At 37.3% G+C, this 19081-nt stretch overlaps 1 protein-coding gene across 2 annotated transcripts in view; it reads left to right on the forward strand.

The window, feature by feature from the left end:
* EDIL3 (EGF like repeats and discoidin domains 3) overlaps positions 1–17305 on the forward strand; it is a 473099-nt gene extending 455794 nt beyond the window's left edge. For both annotated transcript variants that reach the window (XM_062212442.1, XM_062212443.1), the window contains one exon: positions 14196–17305. In XM_062212442.1, coding sequence (XP_062068426.1) covers positions 14196–14345 — 150 coding nt within the window. In that variant the 3' untranslated portion in view covers positions 14346–17305. The remainder of the gene's footprint in view (positions 1–14195) is intronic.
* Positions 17306–19081: the final 1776 nt, after the last annotated feature.

The following is a 19081-nucleotide window of genomic DNA, read 5'->3' on the forward strand; positions in this document are numbered from 1 at the left end:
ATAGAAATCACCTGTGCAATTGTTGGTTCTATATAAGTTTATTCTAATTCTTTTTTATTTGTACAAAGTCTCTTTTCTCAGTTCTACCTAGATAGAAAAATATTATGTTTAACTTCACTTGAAGAGCAATTCCGTGAAATTTTTCATAAGGCTTTAAATCATTTAAAGCATTGATTCAAGTTTTAAGTCTAAATTTTTGACAGTCAAAAATGCAAGTTATGTTAATGCTAAGTATATAAAAATGAGTTTATGATGTGAAACCATAAACCAGTAAGCATCTGTCCCTTAAGTCACTCACAAAAATCTGATTTTACACTCACATACTACATCAATGGTTACTTTGTGAAAAAGGTCTTTAACACCTAATGTCTACTAATTTCCACTATTTTTGATACAGTAATAATTTTTACTAGGAATATTTTTAAATGACAAGAATTTGATAAAATTAAATGAAATTAGGAAAAATATACATCTACCATATATCCATTTTACAGGTTAAAAAATGGGCACATTCTGGCTTAAGAATAATTTTAGTAAAAAGTCCAGAGTTTATTTGACCATGAAATAACCCACTGTGACCCAAACTGGAACATACCAGGTGTAGATCATAGGCTGCTCTGGTCTAAGAGTTGCATCCACAGCAAAGGTGCCTTCTGTCTTTTGAGTTGTTAGTACAGTTAGGCCTTCATTCTATATCCAGATAAATATTATGCTCTCATTGAGTCTTAAGTTAGAGACTGTTCCGTGGAATGCGTCCAAGATGAAGACAAGCCAGAAAATTGTACAACACTAGGAATATTTTCAGGAACCATGAACGTTTAGCCTGAAGTACTGAATTTGCATTTTGAGGACTGTGTGTTATTGTTACATATGTCAAAAAGTGTTTTCCTTTTGAGGGACTAGCTCTCCTGCTTGTTGAGAATAAAACGCGTGGATCAAAAGGTTACAGAGTAGTTGTATATCTTCCCTATACTGTTGAGGCTTCATCAGATAGATTGAAAGTTACATGTCAGAAATATTAGCAAGAGGTGTTGCAAGATGGCTGAATACCATGTAGCCACACGGACTTCAGAGGCTCTGGAATATGAAAATAATCAAAGAATGACCCCATTTCCAGGAGTCTGGCTAACAAACTTTTGGTGAAGAAGTGAAAAAACAAGATACTATGGGACAGAGGATAGAAGACAGACACAGCTGTAACCCGTGATAAAAGCCAGCACCATTTGGATTCTCCTAGCAGGACCTGAGGAATGGTCCATCTACATCACATAGTCCTGGAGCTGCAGAACTGGTACCACAAGCCTCAGCATCACTCAGGCTTACCAGTAGGATAAGGGGACATCCATCCTTGTCTCAGCACCACGAACAAAGCCTTGGCTATCACTGACACCGGGGAGACTGACACCAAGCTCTCTGTAGACCAAAGAAACACACACTACAAAACCCATATCATCTCAAAGCCACATTTCTATCCTTATGAAGTGCAGCAGACTAGACACTGTGTCACAGGCATAACTGACATTAAAACAAAATAAGTCACCAAGACTACACTCCTGGGCACACCTAGAACCAAAGCTCAAACAACAGTGCAAGTGATACCCTTCATTCCAGCTAAACCATAACTCTCTTCCAATAAAACTACTCTATAAAGAAGAGACAGTTATACCAGCTGTGCAGATATCAAGGTAGAGACACAGGAGACATGAAGAGAAAAGGTAGCATGACATCTCCAAGAGAACACAATAATCCTCCAGGATTAGATACTTCACTGAAGGAAATTATAAAATGCCAGATACAGAGTTCAAAATACTGGTTGTAAGGAAACTCAGTGAGACACAGGACAATACAGATCAATAGATTAAAGAAATCAGAAAATCACTGAGTGATGTGAATGAAAATATTAGTAAGGAGACAGAACTCATAAGAAAAACCAAATAGAAATTTTGAAGATGACATCTTCAATCAGTGAAATAAAAAATACGGTTGAGAGCTTTAACAGCAGACTAGACCAAGTGGAAGAAAGAATTTCTGACTTAGCGGACAAGATTTTGAAATAACCCAACCAAGCAAAAAAAGGAGAACAGAATTAAGAATGAAGACAGTCTACATGAAATATGGGATGCTATTTAACAAGCAAATATTTGTTGTTTCTTCTCCTTAAGAAGAAAAGGTAAAAGTTGTTGAGAACCTGCTAAATGACATAATAGTTGAAAATTTCCCAGTCTGGAAAGAGACATGGACATGCAGGAATGAGAAGCTCAACACGAAGCAGACTCAACCAAAAAAGATCTCCTCCAAGACATACTGTAGTCAAATTGTCAAAAATTAAGACAAGGAGAGATCACTAAAGATACCAAGAGAAAAAGAGTCAAGTTACATGTAAAGGAAAACCAATTAGATTAACATCAAACTTCTCAGTGGAAACCCTACAGGCCAGAAGAGAAAGAGATGATACATTCAAGGTCTTGAGAAAAAAAATTTCCAATCAGGAATATTATATCCAGTGAAACTAGCCTTTAAAAGTGAGGGAGAAGTAAGATATTTTCCAGATAAGTAAAACCTGAGAATTCACCAGTACTAGATCAACCTTGCCAGAAATTCTGAAGTATGTTGTACATTAGAAGCACACATGAAAATGCATGGCACCACCAAATTCATTAACAGAGCACGCATAATCGGCATCAGATCAACAAAATCAGAGTTCTTTGTTCTTAGCTGTAAATACTAACCTTGAATGTAAATGGATTAAATTCTCCAACCAAAAGACTTAGGTGGTCTCGATGCATAAAAAAACCAAGATGCCACTGTATGCTGCCTATAAGAAATTCATTTCACAAAGATACAAACAGACTAAAAGTTATCCCAGGCAAAATGGACACCATAAATGAGCAGAAGTAGCTTCCCGATGTCATAAAAAAACAGATATTAAATAAAAACTGGAAAGAGATAAGACATTATATTTTGATAAAAGAATCAATAAGGCATAATATATATATATATATGCACCCAACAGAAGACCACCCAAATATATATATAGCAAATATTTTTAGACCTAAAAGGAGATATAGATGCCAATACAATAATAGTGGGTGACTTCAACACCTTACTCTCATCAGTGGACAGATCACCCAGACAGAAAATCAGTAGGGATACATACTGTTGTGTACTTGGACATAACAGACATTTACAGGACATTTCGCCCAATAGCTACAGAATATACATTCTTCTCATTAGCACATGGAACATTTTCAAAGACCACATGTTGGGCCACAAATCAAGTCACAGCAAATTTAACAAAACAAAGCATACCATATAACTTCTCAGACCATAAATGGGTAAGACTAGAAATCAACCAGAATAGAACACTCATAAATATTTGAAAATGAAACAACATGGTACTGAACAATCAGTGGGTCATTGAAGAAATTAAAAATCAAAAAACTTTGAGATAAAATGAAAACACAACATATGAATCTGTGAGATATAGCAAAATCAGTACTAAGAGGGAAGTTTATAACATTAAGTGCTTACATTAAAAAATAAATATCTCAAAGATCTGATGAATCTCTTGCAGACTTAGAAAAAAAGAACTAACCAAATCAGCAAGAGCTGAGAGGTAATAAAGAGCAGAGCAAAAATAAACAAAATTGAAACTAAAAAAATACAAAAGATCGACAAAATTGGCTTTTTGAAAAGATTACACAATAAACCACTAGCTAAACTAACAAAGGAAAAAAGAGAAAAACTCAAATGTAATTAGAGATGAAAAAGGGGATGCTAAAACCAACGCCGCTGAATGCAAAGGATCATAAGAAACTACCATGAAGAACTATATGCTAATAAACTGGAAAACCTCAAGAAACAGATAAATTCCTGGATACATATAATCTACCAAGATTAAATCATGAAGATCCAGACATCCTAAACAGATCCATATCAAGTAATAAGGTTGAAACAGTAACAGTCTTCCATTAAAGGAAAGTGTGGAACCTAATAGCTTTACTACTGAATTCTACAAAAAAATTTAAATAGAATAGAACTCCAGCACTCAAACTATTCCAAAATATTGAACAGTTTGGAACTCTGCCAAACTCTTTGATACCAAACCAAAGACACAACATGAAAACTGTAGACCTATATCCTTAATGACCATAGATACAAAGATTCTCAACAAAACACTAGTAAGTCAAATCCAAAACCATTTCAGAAAGATCATGTATCAGGATCAAGTGGGATTTATCCCATAAATTTAAGGGTGACTCAGCATTCATTAATGAATAAACATCATAAATCACATGAGCAGAATGAACAACAAAAAACGTATGATCATAGATGCAGAGAAAGCATTTGGAAAGATTCAAAAGCCCTTCATGAAATCAGTCTCCACAAATTAGCTAAAGGAGTAACAATCATTTTATATAAAGTTATTATAAAATTATAAAGGCTACACTTATCACAAACCAACAACCAGTATCATACAGAATGGGGAAAAGCTGGAAGTGTTTTCCTTTAGATCTGAAACAGACAAGGATGTCTACAGTCACCATATTCAGTATAATACTGGAAGTTTTAGCAAGAGCAAACAGGGAGGATAAAGAAGTAAAGGACATCAAAAATTGGAAAAGAGGAAGTCAAATTATCCCTGTTTGCAGATGACACGATATTGTACATGAAAAAACCTGGACACTCCATCCAAAAGCTGTTAGAATTGATAAACCAATTCAGTAAATTTCAGATAACAAACATACAAAATGGAAGCTTTTTTATATGCTAATGATGAACTCACTGAAAGAGATATCAGGAAAGAAATCCCATTCACAATAGCCACAAAAAAAATCAAATATTCAGGAATAAATTTAATCAAATAAGTAAAAGTTATCTACAATGAAAATTATCAAACATTTATGGAAGAAATAATCACAAAAAATGGAAACAAAAAAGGAAAGATATTCCTTGTCCATATAGTGAAATAATCAGTATCATTAAAATGTCTCTAGTACCTGAAGAAATCTAAAGATTCAATGCAATCCCTATCAAAATACCTATGACATTCTTTACAGAATTAGGAAAAACCATCTTAAAATTCGCATGGAATCACAAAAGACCGAAATAGCCAAAGCAATCCTGGCAAGAAAAATCAAGCTTGGGACATCACAATACCTGATTTCAAAGCATACTACAAAGCTATGGTATTTAAAACAGCATGGTACTGGTATAAAAACCAATATATAAATGAGTGAAACAGAATAGAGAGCCCAGAAATTTTTGACAAAAGTACTTAAACAATACAGTGAAGTAAGGATAACCTCTTTAACAAACTGTGCTGGCAACTTTGGAAATTATATATTATATATATATATATATATATGACTATTATACATATATATAATAATATATATATTATATATAATATATATTATCAATTATATATATATGACTATATACATATATATATATATGAATGAAATTAGAGCTGTCCCTCTCATCATATACAAAAATCAACTCAGGATGAATCAGAGACCTAAATTTAATACCTGAGACTGTGAAGTTATTGGAAGAAAACAAGGGGAAATGCTCCAAGACATTGGTGTAGGGTATGACTTCCTGGGAAAGACCCCTAAAGCACAGGCAACAAAAGCAGAACTATACAAGTAGAGGTATATCAAATTCAGAAGCTTTGCACAGCAATGTGTATCATCAATAGAGTGAAGACACATCCAAGAGAATGAGAAACAGTAATTGCAAGCAACCTATCCAACAAAGGATTAGTATCCCGAATATATCAGCAACTTAACAACAAAGAAACCAACCCAGTTAAGAAATGGACAAAGGATGTTAACAGACAGTTCTCAAAATAAATAAAAATGGCAAACATATGAGGAAACAATGCTCAACCTCACTAGCCATCAGGGAAATGCAAATAAAAACCACAGTGAAATATCTTGTCTGAGTAACTTAAAATCCAAAACAGAGTTTAACAAATGCTGGTGAGGATGTGAGAAAGGGGAACACTTATACACTGTTGGTGGGAATGTAAATTAGTGCAGCCTGTGTGCAAAACAGTGTGGAGATTCTTTCGTAACTAGAAATAGACTTGCCATCATATATTTCAGCAATTCCACTATTGGAAAGACATGCACACATTGTATCAAAGAGATACTTGCACCACCATGTTTATAGCAGCACTGTTCACAATAGCCAAATTTTGGAACCAACCAACATATCCATAAGATGAACAGATAAAGAAAATGTTATATATATATATATATATATATATATATATATATATATTATACACACATAGTGGAGTATTATTCAGCTATAAAAAGAGATTGAAATTCTAGCGTTTGCAACAAAATGGATGAAAATGGAGGACATGATGCTAAGTGGAATAAGCCAGACCCAGAAGGACAAATACCACAAATGTGGGAGCTAAAATAAAAAAAAAGAAAGAAATGCCTGTGTGTATTAGTGTTGCTACACACACAGTTTTGAGAAACTTTTATACTTTTATCAAATCAATGGTTAAGAATGTTATACTGGTATATTTTCACTTTAAAACAAATTGTATATGAGCTACCAAAAAACATTCAACCAAGAATGTCAAGGATAAATATGATGAGAATTTTAAAAAATTAAATAGGAGAAGACACAAAAAAATGTAAAAATCTTCCATGTTCATGGATGTTAAGAATCAATATCATCAAAATATCCATATTACTGAAAGCAATTTACAGATGCAATGCAATCTCAATCAAAATACCAACAACGTTCTTCTCCGATATAGAAAAAATAATGCTGAAATTCATATGGAAACACAGGAGATCCCAAATAGCTAAAGCAATCATAAAGAACAGAAATAAAGCTGGAGGCCTAACAATACCAGATTATAGCTACAGGCAGTTGTAATCAAAACAGCTAGGTACTGGTATAAAGCCAGGTGATAGACCAATGGAGCAGAACAGAAATGCCAGAAATCAATCCAAGCATCTAAAACCAATTTTTCTTTGACCAGGGAGCTAAAACCAATCCCTGGAGCAAGGACAGTCTCTTCAACAAATGGTACTGGGAAAACTGGATTGCCACACACAGAAGTATGAAGCAAGACCACTACTTTACATCTTTCACTAAAACCCACTCAACATGGATTAAAGACCTAAATCTATGATCCGATAACATTAAATTATTGGAGAACATTGGGGAATCCCTACAAGACATCAGCATAGAAAAAGAGTTCTTGGAAAAGATCCCAGAGGCACAGGCAATCAAAGCCAAAATGACACATAAGATAACATCAAATTGAGAAGCTCTGTACTACAAAACAATACACAAAGTGAAGAGGTAGTCAACAGAATGGTAAAAATATGTGCAAACTACACAACCAATAAAGGATTAATAACCGGAATCTACAAAGAGATCAAGAAACTCCACAACAACAAAGCAATCTGGTTAAGAAATGAGCAAAGGACTTAAACACATTTTTCAAAGGAGGAAATCCAAATGGCCCACAGACACATGAGAAAATGCTCAGGATGGCTAGCCATCAGGGAGATGCAAATCAAAACCACAATGATTTTCACCTCAGCCCAGTGAGAATGGCTTTCATACAGAAATCAACAAACAACAAATGCTGGCAAGGATGTGGGGAAATCCACATCCACTGTTGGTGGGAATGTAAACTGGTACAGCCATTATGGAAGACAGTAGGGAGATTACTCAGAAATCAGAATACAGAACATCCATATGACTCAGCCACCCCACTCCTGGAAATCTACCAGGGGAAATGACATGAGCAAATCAAAGAACTATCTGTACCTCCTTGTTTATTGCAGCTCAATTCATAATAGCAAAGACATGGAATCAACCCAAATGCCTATCAACTGAATACTGGAGAAAGAAATTATGGGATATATATACACTATGGAATACTACACAACAGAAAAAAAAAAGTCTGGGTCACTTGCATAAAATGGAAGAACCTGGGAAATATCCTTCTTAGTGAAATAAGCCAGTCCAAAAGAAACAATTCTGTTTTCCCTGACCTGTGATAACTATTAGTGCACCTAAAAAGCAATCTGTAGAAATGAAAATGACACTTTGAGAAGCAATGACTTTTTTATAAACTTTTTTTTTTGACAGGCAGATTAGACAGAGAGAGAGAAAGGTCGTCTTCTTTCCGTTGGTTCACACCCAAATGGCCGCTATGGCCGGCGCGCTGTGCCGATCCGAAGCCAAGAGCCAGGTGGAAAAGCAATGAGTTTTAACAGCCCTTGAGTGTTGAGGAACAGTATTTTTGTTTTGTTCTTTTATTATATAGTCCTTACCTTTTTTTCTTTCATACTACTTGTTGAACTCTCTACCTAAAAGAGTTAACCATATATGTATAAAGTTAATTAAAAATAGATCTTAGTAAAAAAAAAATGATTGAGAATAAGAAAGGGAAGAGGAAGGCAAGTGGGAGTGTTGGAGGCAGGGCAGACAGGGGGAAGAATTAGCAAGATCCTTAAGTTGAAATTGTGGAATTTATGAAGTTTGTCACTTTAAGACAGCATATTTCCGCATACATTCTTATAGACTTCTTTTTAAATTTTTTTAACTTTTATGTAATAAATATAAATTTTCTAAGTACAACTTTTGGATTATAGCAGCTTTTTCCCCCCATAACCTCCCTCCCTCCCACAACCATCCCATCTCCCACTCCCATCCCATTCACATCAAGATTCATTTTCAATTATCTTTACATACAGAAGATCCATTTAGTATATATTAAGTAAAGATTTCAACAGTTTGCACCCACACAGAAACACAAAGTGTAAAATACTGTTTGAGTACTAGTTATAGCATTAATTCACATTGGACAACACATTAAGGACAGAAATCCTACATGGGAAGTAGGTGCACAGTGAATCTCATTGTTGATTAACAACTGACACTCTTGTTTATGGCGTCAGTAATCACCCTAGGTTCTTGTCATGAGCTGCCAAGGCTATGGAAGCCTCTTGAGTTCGCTGACTCCTATCTTATTTGACAAGATCATAGTCAAAGTGAAAGTTCTGTCCTCCCTTCAGAGAAAGGTACCTCCTCCTTTGATGGCCAGTTCTTTCCGCTGGGATCTCACTTGTGGAGATCTTTCATTTAGGTCATTTTTTTTTGGCCACAGTATCTTGGCTATCCATGCCTGAAATACTCTCATGGGCTTTTTAGCCAGATCCAAATGCCTTAAGGGCTGATTCTGAGGCCAGAGTGCTATTTAAGACATCTGCCGTTCTATGAGTCTGCTGTGTATTCTGCTTCCCATGTTGGATCGTTCTCTCCTTTCTAATTCTATCAGTATTAGCAGACACGAGTCTTGTTTATGTGATCCCTTTGACTCTTAATCCTGTCATTATGACCAATTATGAACTGAAACTGATCACTTACTTCTAAGGGTACAGTTCAAAAACGTGCCATGGGACCCCAAATTCCCTTAAGCTGGCTGGTAAAAATTGCAGCTTAAGTGTTAGAGATCATATGGATAGGCATAAGATGTAAAGTGATCATACAGGTTACATAGAATCTAGTGTTAAAGGGATCATATAAATAGGACAGTTTTGTTTTTCTTTTTCCTTTTCATATAAAGCATTGAGCTTTTTACCTAGAGTAGAGTTAATCTTCTGTATGTAAAGTTAAATGAAAATAGATCTTAGTGAAAAACAGGACACGAAGTGGAAGAGGGGTGGGAGAGTGGGTGGAAGGGTGGGTGTGGTGTGAAGAATTACTATGTCCCTAATTTTTTATTTAGGAAATGCATGCAAATACATAAAAAACGTATTATATATGGACAAAATGGTCATTTTCCATCCATTATTTTCTGAAACCATTGTCTATGTTCTCACTAGTCTTTTTGCTAGAAAGGAGGGTGGGGGAGAAAGGAAGCATCATTGCATTCTTAGAATTGTATCTAAAAACAATGTTGAATCTGTTAAAAAGTAATTAAAATTTTTAAAAAGGAAATGAAGTTGAGACAATAAATAGGAAAAAATATGAGAGAGAAGTGGTTGCTAAGCAGTTCTGAGTTTTCTTCCAACTCTGGGGTTTTTCATTTTTATGGGTAAAATTCAATAAAAGTAGGGTCTATCAGGGATCAGTTTCTCATCTACTGTTCCGTAAACACTCTGGATGGAAGGATAAATAATCAAAGTTACGTTTGCTAAGTAAAGCATTCTTATCATTCAGCCGCAACTCTACACACACACACACAGTGCCCCCAGGGACATGCATTTTTACCCTTGCACTTCCAAACATGCGATCAGTGTCTGGGTACTGGCAATAAAGTCAGTAGCAGGCTTGAACCATTAACAAGACAGATGCAAACAATAGAGAAATTTTGAAAAAGCTTGATTGAATACTTCTATTTCTGCAATATCTGAAATCCCAAATGCAGGTCTAGTCTCCACGTGTTGAAGGAGAACTATACAATCTGGACAGGATCAGCCGGAAAGCCACAGGGATCAAGTCCACGGTCTCTTGAGAGCTCAGTAAAATACTGATTCTAGTCTTGAGGAGCTCAGAGGCTATGTATCTAACTATTCATACAATACCTCCTATCCAAATCATATGTATATGCATTCCAAAGGGTTAGAACAAACTGTATTGAATTAAAGCTTTTTAAAAGCTCTTGATGAACTAAGTTTAGGACAAATAAAAGGAAATACATCATCACAAACCAGATGATTCTGCAAAGAAATAGTTTGTGCAAGAAATCCCCCAATGGCTCCATGACATTGGGGGTCCTATGCTGACTGCTGTAGGAAGCTAGATGCACCCCCTTTCGCTGTGTCATAACTTGCCTCTTGCCATGATCCTTGGTGGCCTCCTATTGATGTCCCCTCCACTGGCCTGAATATACAAGTCTGATCTTACAGAAAATATGCAAATGTTGCTGAGTGCAACGTTTAATTGTTACAGTTCATCTCATCCTTACTGTGTTGAGAGTAGAATCTAATTTGAATTTCAACTAGCACCAGGGGAGAGCTAACAATAGAAGTCAAAAATACAAGATCTCAACCACCTTAAGGGACTTGAATTGTTCTCTCTCACCTCTCTTGGGTGGTAATTATGGAAGCCTCTCCAAGGGACCTCAACTGCTTTTTTTTTCCTGAAGCCCCGTATGTTAGGAAAAGCCCAAGAGAGCCCTTAGCATCATGGTGTTTGAATACTTCAGCAAACCTGTCATCGTTAAGTAGAATTCTGATCAGACTTTATCTCTCTCATACGCAACATTTTCCCATCTCTATGCAGACCGAATGTTCTCCGTTATTGTGTCTTTGCCAACACCAGTTTCAGTAGAGGTGCTCCGATCACCCAAGCATGATGTGAAAGCAATTTGCTGGGAACCTTACACATTGATATAGAGCTGCTGAAATACATTTCAGCTGTGTCTACATTCCTATGCCAGGTTAAAACACAAAACAAAAAAAAACACCGAAATAGTACCTTCAAGCAGCGAATTCCTTGCACTGGAAACGAGAACACAGCACATGTGCTCCATGCTTACTCTGCAAGCACAACAGGTCAACGAGAACGATCAAGGGTGTGCTCTGTGTGTTCTGTGTCATCAGCGAGAGGCCTTCACAATCACACTTACATTCAGTGCTTGGAAATCATGGTTTGGGTGACTCCAGTGTAGATTTGGTCATTTTTCTGTGGACACTTCTGTTTCATTAGTTATCCTTCCCTATAAAACTTCACTTTAAGAAATTGCCTAATACCTATGACTTTCACATATTAAATCAGAAATTTCATGATCGTGTGCTATTTCAGAACTGATATAGTTTCTATATATGTATTCTCTTTATTAACTAATAATTCAACTAAGGCCTCTTGGGTTTATAATTCCTTATGGAAGCCTGTGCCAAAGAACAGAGACTTAAAATCCTCTCTCCTGTCTTTTCTTTCCAAATGGTGACATAACCTTCCATTTTAGACTATTACAGATCTTCCAATGAAAATTTTTGAATGAGCATTCTGTTTTCCCATTTATATACTCAAGTACTCCTGCATGGCTACAGAATCAGACAAAAAAATATTTTTTTGTATTTTAACACCATATTCCCAGGGGAGCACTTAAATCTGACATACTATGCCAGACCGGTGTCTGGAAACAGAGTGGGACTCCTACCCATCGCAGGGAGCACCTCTCTGAAGACGTCTGATGAACGTTCACAACACTGCTGCCCACACCTGTGAACTTGTCCTAAGAGAGGCACTCTCACTTAGCAACACCTCTCAACCCTGGGGCTAGTTCTTCTATGGCCAGAGCAAGCCAGAGCCAGGCTCAGGGTAAAATGCCTACTTAAATGAACATGAACTGAGATAATGCTGGGATGATGGACCCGAGTCTGCACGCAGCTCTGTATTCTTTCCAGCAGATATTTATTAAGAAAAACAACCTTTCAGATATATGTGTTTTGTGTCACATTGAAACCTTATGTCCCCATGACATGGGGACAGCACTTGAGGCACCAACCGAAAGGGTACTCACCCTATCCCTTCTGTTGCATCTGTTGATCAGTGCCATGCTAACACTGAAGAAAAATATTAATGTTTCTTTTCCCAGGAGACCTTTTGTGAGTATGTAAGATTGAATCAAATTATTCAAGTAGGCCATTTTATGCCTATTCCCTTTGATTTCAGAATATTCAAAGATCTGGATGAATGAACTTCTTTTTTGCTTGGGAATTTTATTTTCAGGTATCTCTTTGGCTATATATGTTTTGATCCCAAACATGAGAGAAAATTATGTCCCAATTATAAGATGCCTCTTAAGGTTAAAAGTGAAAACCTCGAGGACATTTTCACTATCCTAGCTGAGCTAAAACAAAAATGTCAATATAAACTAGCACTGGTTTGAGTCCCGGCTGCTCCACTTCTGATACAGCTCCCTACTGATGCTTCTGCAAAAACTGCAAAGGATGACCCATGTGGGAGACCGGGATGGAGTTCCAGGCTCTGGTTTTCAGCCTGGTCCAACTGTGGCCATTGCAGTCATTCAGGGTATGAATCAGTACATGGAAGATCACTTTCTCTAACTGCATCTCTCTTTGTCACTCTGAAAGAGAGAGAGAGAAATAGAGAGGAAGGAGGGGAGGGGAGGGGAGGGAGGGAGCAGAATGAAACCAGAATCTCTAGTTTTTGTCTCAAGATTTTATAATTTCCCCTAATTACAAATACCTCAGTTCCCCCCCCCCCCGGCCAAAGAAATGTACAATATAATGCCATTTCTATTGGAATACCACTACTTGTATTGAGCTTTTTTTTTTTCTGGAGTAGGCACTTGTTAACATTTTTATGAAGACATCTTAGGGTAGGAAGCTAGCTATAAAAACCTCTAAAAAGCCTTTTCACAAAAGAAAAGGGGAACAGTGATGAAATACGAAGTGTCAGGATATGTCACTGTGATCACAACATAACTGTAGGTATCGAGGACTTAACACATGAAAAAGCCAAGGAGAAGAAAAACCTAGTTCAAAACCAGCATGGGTAGGTTCATGTGTCTTGGGATGGGCTGGTAGAGAGCTCTGTGTGAGCAAAGGGCTCTGTGGCAGACGCTGTGGCTGGTTACCAGATATCCCTGTGGTCCTCTCCATCTCCAAGCCTCCTCTGCATCTGGGGTTGGGTCATATAATTAGTGAGGCTCAAATAGATACCTGGGGCAATTAGGTAAAGCTGCTTCCACGCCTTGCTCAAAGAAAAACGACAACAACAACAAAAAAACCCGCACCGTCTACCCAGGCTTTCTCTCTTGGCAAAGAGGGAGACTGTGCGTCCAGGCAATGGCTGTGGTTTACAGGCAGTTGGACCTCTGAGTCACTCCTTGGCAAAGAGCATGTAGAGGGAGCTGCCTGGCCAGTGTCAGCCCAGGTCACAGCCGAAGACAAATATCTGTTGCATTTTAAAATATACTAAGACAGACAGGCGTAGAAAATTGATAGATCTATTCCTCTTTCCTGTAACCCAGGCCTCATCTACCTCTTCAAATTAAACACCGATGCGCAATTTGATTTAAAGTGATATTTTAAAGGAAACTACAGTATGTGTAGAGAAGAAAAGGAATGTGTCGGATCCCATGCATGCCAAAAGTGTTCCCCAGATAATTAAAAATAATTCCAAAGGAGATGGCCACGTGACTGACAATGTTTGCTCTTCTTGCTTAGGTTTTCCAGGGCAACTTTGACAATGACACCCACAGAAAAAACGTCATCAACCCTCCCATCTACGCACGGCACATAAGAATCCTGCCTTGGTCCTGGTACGGAAGGATCACCCTGCGGTCAGAGCTGCTGGGCTGCACGGAGGAGGAGTGAGGAGCCGCATTCCACAGCCCCGTCCTCTCTGCCCCCCGCTGTCTCCATGGAAGGAACTGTGCGACGTCTGTAGGAAACAGGATGGCAGTTTGTTGTTGTTTTTCCTGAAAAAGTACTCAAATAATGGTAGGCCACTGTCTGTTTACGGGGGTCTAAGCCTGCCTTTTCAAGGTCATTTGATTTTTTTATTCAAATCGTATTAATTATGACTCACTTTTCTCATTGTCTGAATTGTTCACATTGGTTGAAATATACTAGAGAAAGTAGCCGTCTTCTGATAGCAAAGGTAAGAGATATCTCACTGCTATCAGATATGAGTTGATGGAGCTTTCGCAGCCCATAGTCACCATTTATTATAAAGGAATACTGCAGTGTTAGCAATAAGTTTTTTTTGTTCTATAATGATGCGACATTATCCTAATTGTTTCCTAGTGCCTACCCAATGCCATCAGTGTTTATGAAAGATTTTTGAACCTGTAACGAATTATGATAATTCTCATTTTATTTTCATTACTTTTAGAGACTTAGGACTTCTTGGTTTCACTCTGTTTTCTTTATATTTTGCCTGAAGAAGTCCGTATTTTTTCCAAAAGAAATTTCCCATTATCTGCCTAAAGAAGTATCATGCTTTATTTATGTATGGAACATGACTGGATAGCAGTAGATTGATCTGTATTTAATATTAGTAAAGTGAATCTCCCATTTAATTTTAAGGGAAGTTATAACTGTGCAACTTCCAAGTACTTTCTTTATGAAGAATCCCATACTGTCATTTAAAAGTATTATATCCCTTCAGATTTAAACCTTAGCTTTGATGGCATTTACATAGTTATATTTACTTTAAAGTACTAACATCATGAATTCTTTGTTCAGAGATACTTCAGCAGACCACTATTCACATAGTGCACTATGGCTTCTCCAAGCATTCTCATCACTTCTTGGCTCATCTCCACATTTCCCATGAAAGTAAAATTTTATTGAGATCTGAAACCAGTGCTTGTTTCCAGGAAGCATACCGTATAGGTTTTTGTTTGTTTGTTTGTTTGTTTTGGGGGGTACAAAGTAGAGGATGTACTAATGACAAAGTGTAAAACCATTTTCAAGTCGAAAATTGATTTCTAATTATTTTGCTTCAAAGGTTCTGGGAAAAAATAAGCAACTATCTTAGCACTTTGTTATTGTTAATGGAGATTTCATTGACATGTCTCTTGAATTAAAACTCGCATCGCCTCCATAAAAATCCTCTCATCTAGTTTATAGCTTTTATAAGTATTGATTTTATAAGGCTTAGACAAAGAGTTATTGGAGTTTTAAATTAAGGGTCCTGGAAAAGCAAGGATGGTATGTGTACGAAATAATAAGGTCCTGAGCAAAACTGCTAAGTTTTTCTTTTCCTTTTGTATTTGTGCTGCATAACAAAAGCCACTAGACTGTTCTGTCTTGTCTGTCCGCGTGTTCCCGGCGTTTCCTGGTGATGTATATATGGAGTGGTCTTCAACCATAGCAGAGAATTCAAGAGAAAGTCCATCCCATCGGGATTGTTAATAAAAGCAAAATGGCCACAGGTTGGTTCCATGCCCACATGCTTTTGGCTTCAGCTTCTCTTCATGAAATTGTGAAGCCTCCGACCTGGTGATCCGTTTTCTCCATCAAAGCCAAAATTGCTACGTTCTCACTATTTCCTTATTTAGGTAACTTTAAAACTGGGAATCTGAGATATTCTTAATTGGTTGAGGGTTAAAGCACACTAGAAATGTATCTACTCATGGCCAGAAACAGAGGCCTACTTGCTGTCTGGCCAGTGCTCCTGACCTCTTTCAGGGTGCAGGGTCCCACTGTTCTAAGGCACTGTTCTTTACAGATGACGCTCCATCCTTCTGATGAACTTATCCTAGACGTTCTGAACAATGCCTTCTTAGTGACTTAATTTTTCCAAACTACTCATGGTTTCATATGAGCCTTTCGGTTTTTCTCTATTGATAACTTTTAAAACATAGATTTCCAAGGGAGTCCGTGAAAATCATGGTTGTTGGCTTCTAGAAAGACATTGAAATGGTTTCCTCATGCTTGTGCATGTTGTGCTCTTCACAACAGCGTGAGCCCAGTGGGATATTCATTTGTCCTGTGGTGTCAGGAATGACAACACAGGAATTCCCACACGTGGAAATGCTGGTAATTATTGTGAAATGATACTGAGAAGTAGCATGTTGTCATTTGTGTCAATGACCTCCAACTGAAGCAGATTTGTTCTCCCTCAACACTCTACAACAAGATCTCAAAGCAGAAAACACAAGTGAATCATCTAGTCTTCACTGTATTAAGTAACAATGTTAACCTTATCAGTTATGAAATCAAAATTTTAACCTTCCCATTTAATCTGTGTCCTGTTCGGAGCATTTATCATCACCAGTAACTGTAATTCTAGGGTTGACTTTCTCTTTCTGAATGAGTTCCTAAAGACTGGTGTGAATTTTGAAAAGTTGAGGCACTTAGGACTGTGTATTCGCTAGTCAATGAATTATGAAATGTGATACTCGATGCTGGAGTCTGGCGTGTCATTAGGGACACAAATAACCTTTGCAAACATTCAAGCTGTGTAATATTCCAGTGTTGTTTTTTTTTTTCTTTGTATATATACTTAACTCACGTAGGATGTTGTAAAATCAGTATGACTTTGTCTAGTCTTCAAACTTAAAATAAACCTTTGAAAATCTGGGATACTTTGGAAGCGGTTATAATTAAACACATTTGTAAGAATATATACATTGTCTGAATGTAAATGCCCACTTCTCTTCACCACATGCTTGGCTTTGTTTTTTGTACGAGACAATTAAACAGATACAGATAAAAAAGCAGAAAATACAATACTCTCCAAATATATATTGATATCAGCTAAGTTGGTCTAAGATTATTAAAACGTGTGCATTCCTCCTACTCCTTGTTGTGGAAATGTTCCTAGAATATTAATAATCCAGAGTCATTCTCTTGTCTCATGTGTATTTAAAGTGTTGTGTCCGAGGACTGGCCTGCCCATTGTTAATCAAATGAAACTGCTATGGTTGCCTATCTGTTTCCAGTTCATGGTGCTCAGGGGTGTAATCAGGAGATCCAGTCCATAGGAAGCCATGGCACAGTACTAATATATTTCTCCATGTAGCTTCAGCTACTGCTTCACAGAAGTCCTCACGCTTGGCTTCTTCCCAGACCCTCCTCCTGGCTCTGCTAAACCCAGGTGAAATGCCAAATGTGTACACTTCCTACTTTACCTTTCCGTAGGATACAAAAAGTTCAGGAAAAAATATACCTGTCTACTGCTTCTGTGAAATTGAGAGCTCCCAAGGCTGACATGTCTGCGCTCCTGCGTGTGCAGGTTCCTGCTTCACTGTGGTTTAACATTAATAGCACATTGTGCCACAGAACATTGTACAGTAGTTCAGTGGAGTTTCACTGTCTGCCTGGTTTCTGCACACACACTAACATACATGCCTATGTGTTTTCCATAAGGCCAAAAGGAATTGTGGCAGCTCTGCTGGGAAAAGAGGAACTCACTGTGGTAGCAGAACAGTTCTTCAACTGGAATTTTCAACTATGAAGCCTTCAAAATTACTCATCCAGATGAAAAATAATAGAAGCACTAGGAATTCCAAAATGAAAATACTGACCAGATTGAAACTCTCTTTTTTTTAATGTGTTAGGAAGGACTTCATGAATGGAAAATTTTTTATGTATATAACCTTCAATTGAGAAAATATCTACCACTTCAGCATTTAATACATGAATTTAAGTAAAGATTGGGGGACAGAAACATTAATTTTTACTGTCAGAAATGCAATGCTTTCCAAGGATTTGCTTTTAAAAACAAGTTAGTATGTTATTTATTTATGAAAAATATTGCCTCTCTTCTCTGACATGCAAAAAGGCCCTTTTACCTGAACACATAAAATTGAGGATTAAACCACTTTGCTAGTTGAGAAATGTCTCAACTACCCTGGAACAGAATGTATTGTCATTTGTCTTCACAAAGACAAAGAATGCCTGGTATAAGTGGCAATTTTTATATTGATTTTGAAGGGGGAAACAGGATTCCTTGATTCTGTTGCAGTAAATGCCTATGATTCATATTGGATATTTCAACATTCCTGCCAAATAAAGTGTTTTCCCCGCAAGGCAAGTGACACTTCCTCAAGGAGTCATTTCTATTAGATGAATCTGGTAGCAGTAATGACAGAACATCTTGGGAAAGACGCCTCATTTACTTGTTTTTGCATAACTTGGCTGTTTCAGTTATTCAAAAACATGAATGCTAGGGAAATATGGTATAGTAGCAGCAGCAAGTGGTCACCATAGCATGTGATTAAGCATTGCATATGGTGACAATCTTGGGTTTCATTTTACGTTCATCTCCTCAAAGGCATGAACCACGCTCTTCCAGTTATGTAAAATCCCCAGGCTGCCTTTATATGCTCATACATAAATATGTTAATGATGAGGAGGAACTGCAGTGCAAGCTCCACCTGCTGCCACTCACAAAGGAGGTGATGATGGAGAGATTGATGGTGCGGTCTGACAATACCTCTCCCATGGTCGTTACGAAGGCTCCTTCATGGCCATTTGCATGATCGGGCTAAAGCGATGTTGAGAGGTAGTAGAAGGCAAGTGGGAGTAGACTGTGCAGATGTGAAAAAGAAAGAAGTGATAAACTGAGTGACACGTTACTCAGGGATTGATATGTATGT

Source organism: Lepus europaeus, chromosome 15, assembly GCF_033115175.1.
Source record: "Lepus europaeus isolate LE1 chromosome 15, mLepTim1.pri, whole genome shotgun sequence".
Lineage (NCBI taxonomy): Eukaryota > Metazoa > Chordata > Mammalia > Lagomorpha > Leporidae > Lepus > Lepus europaeus.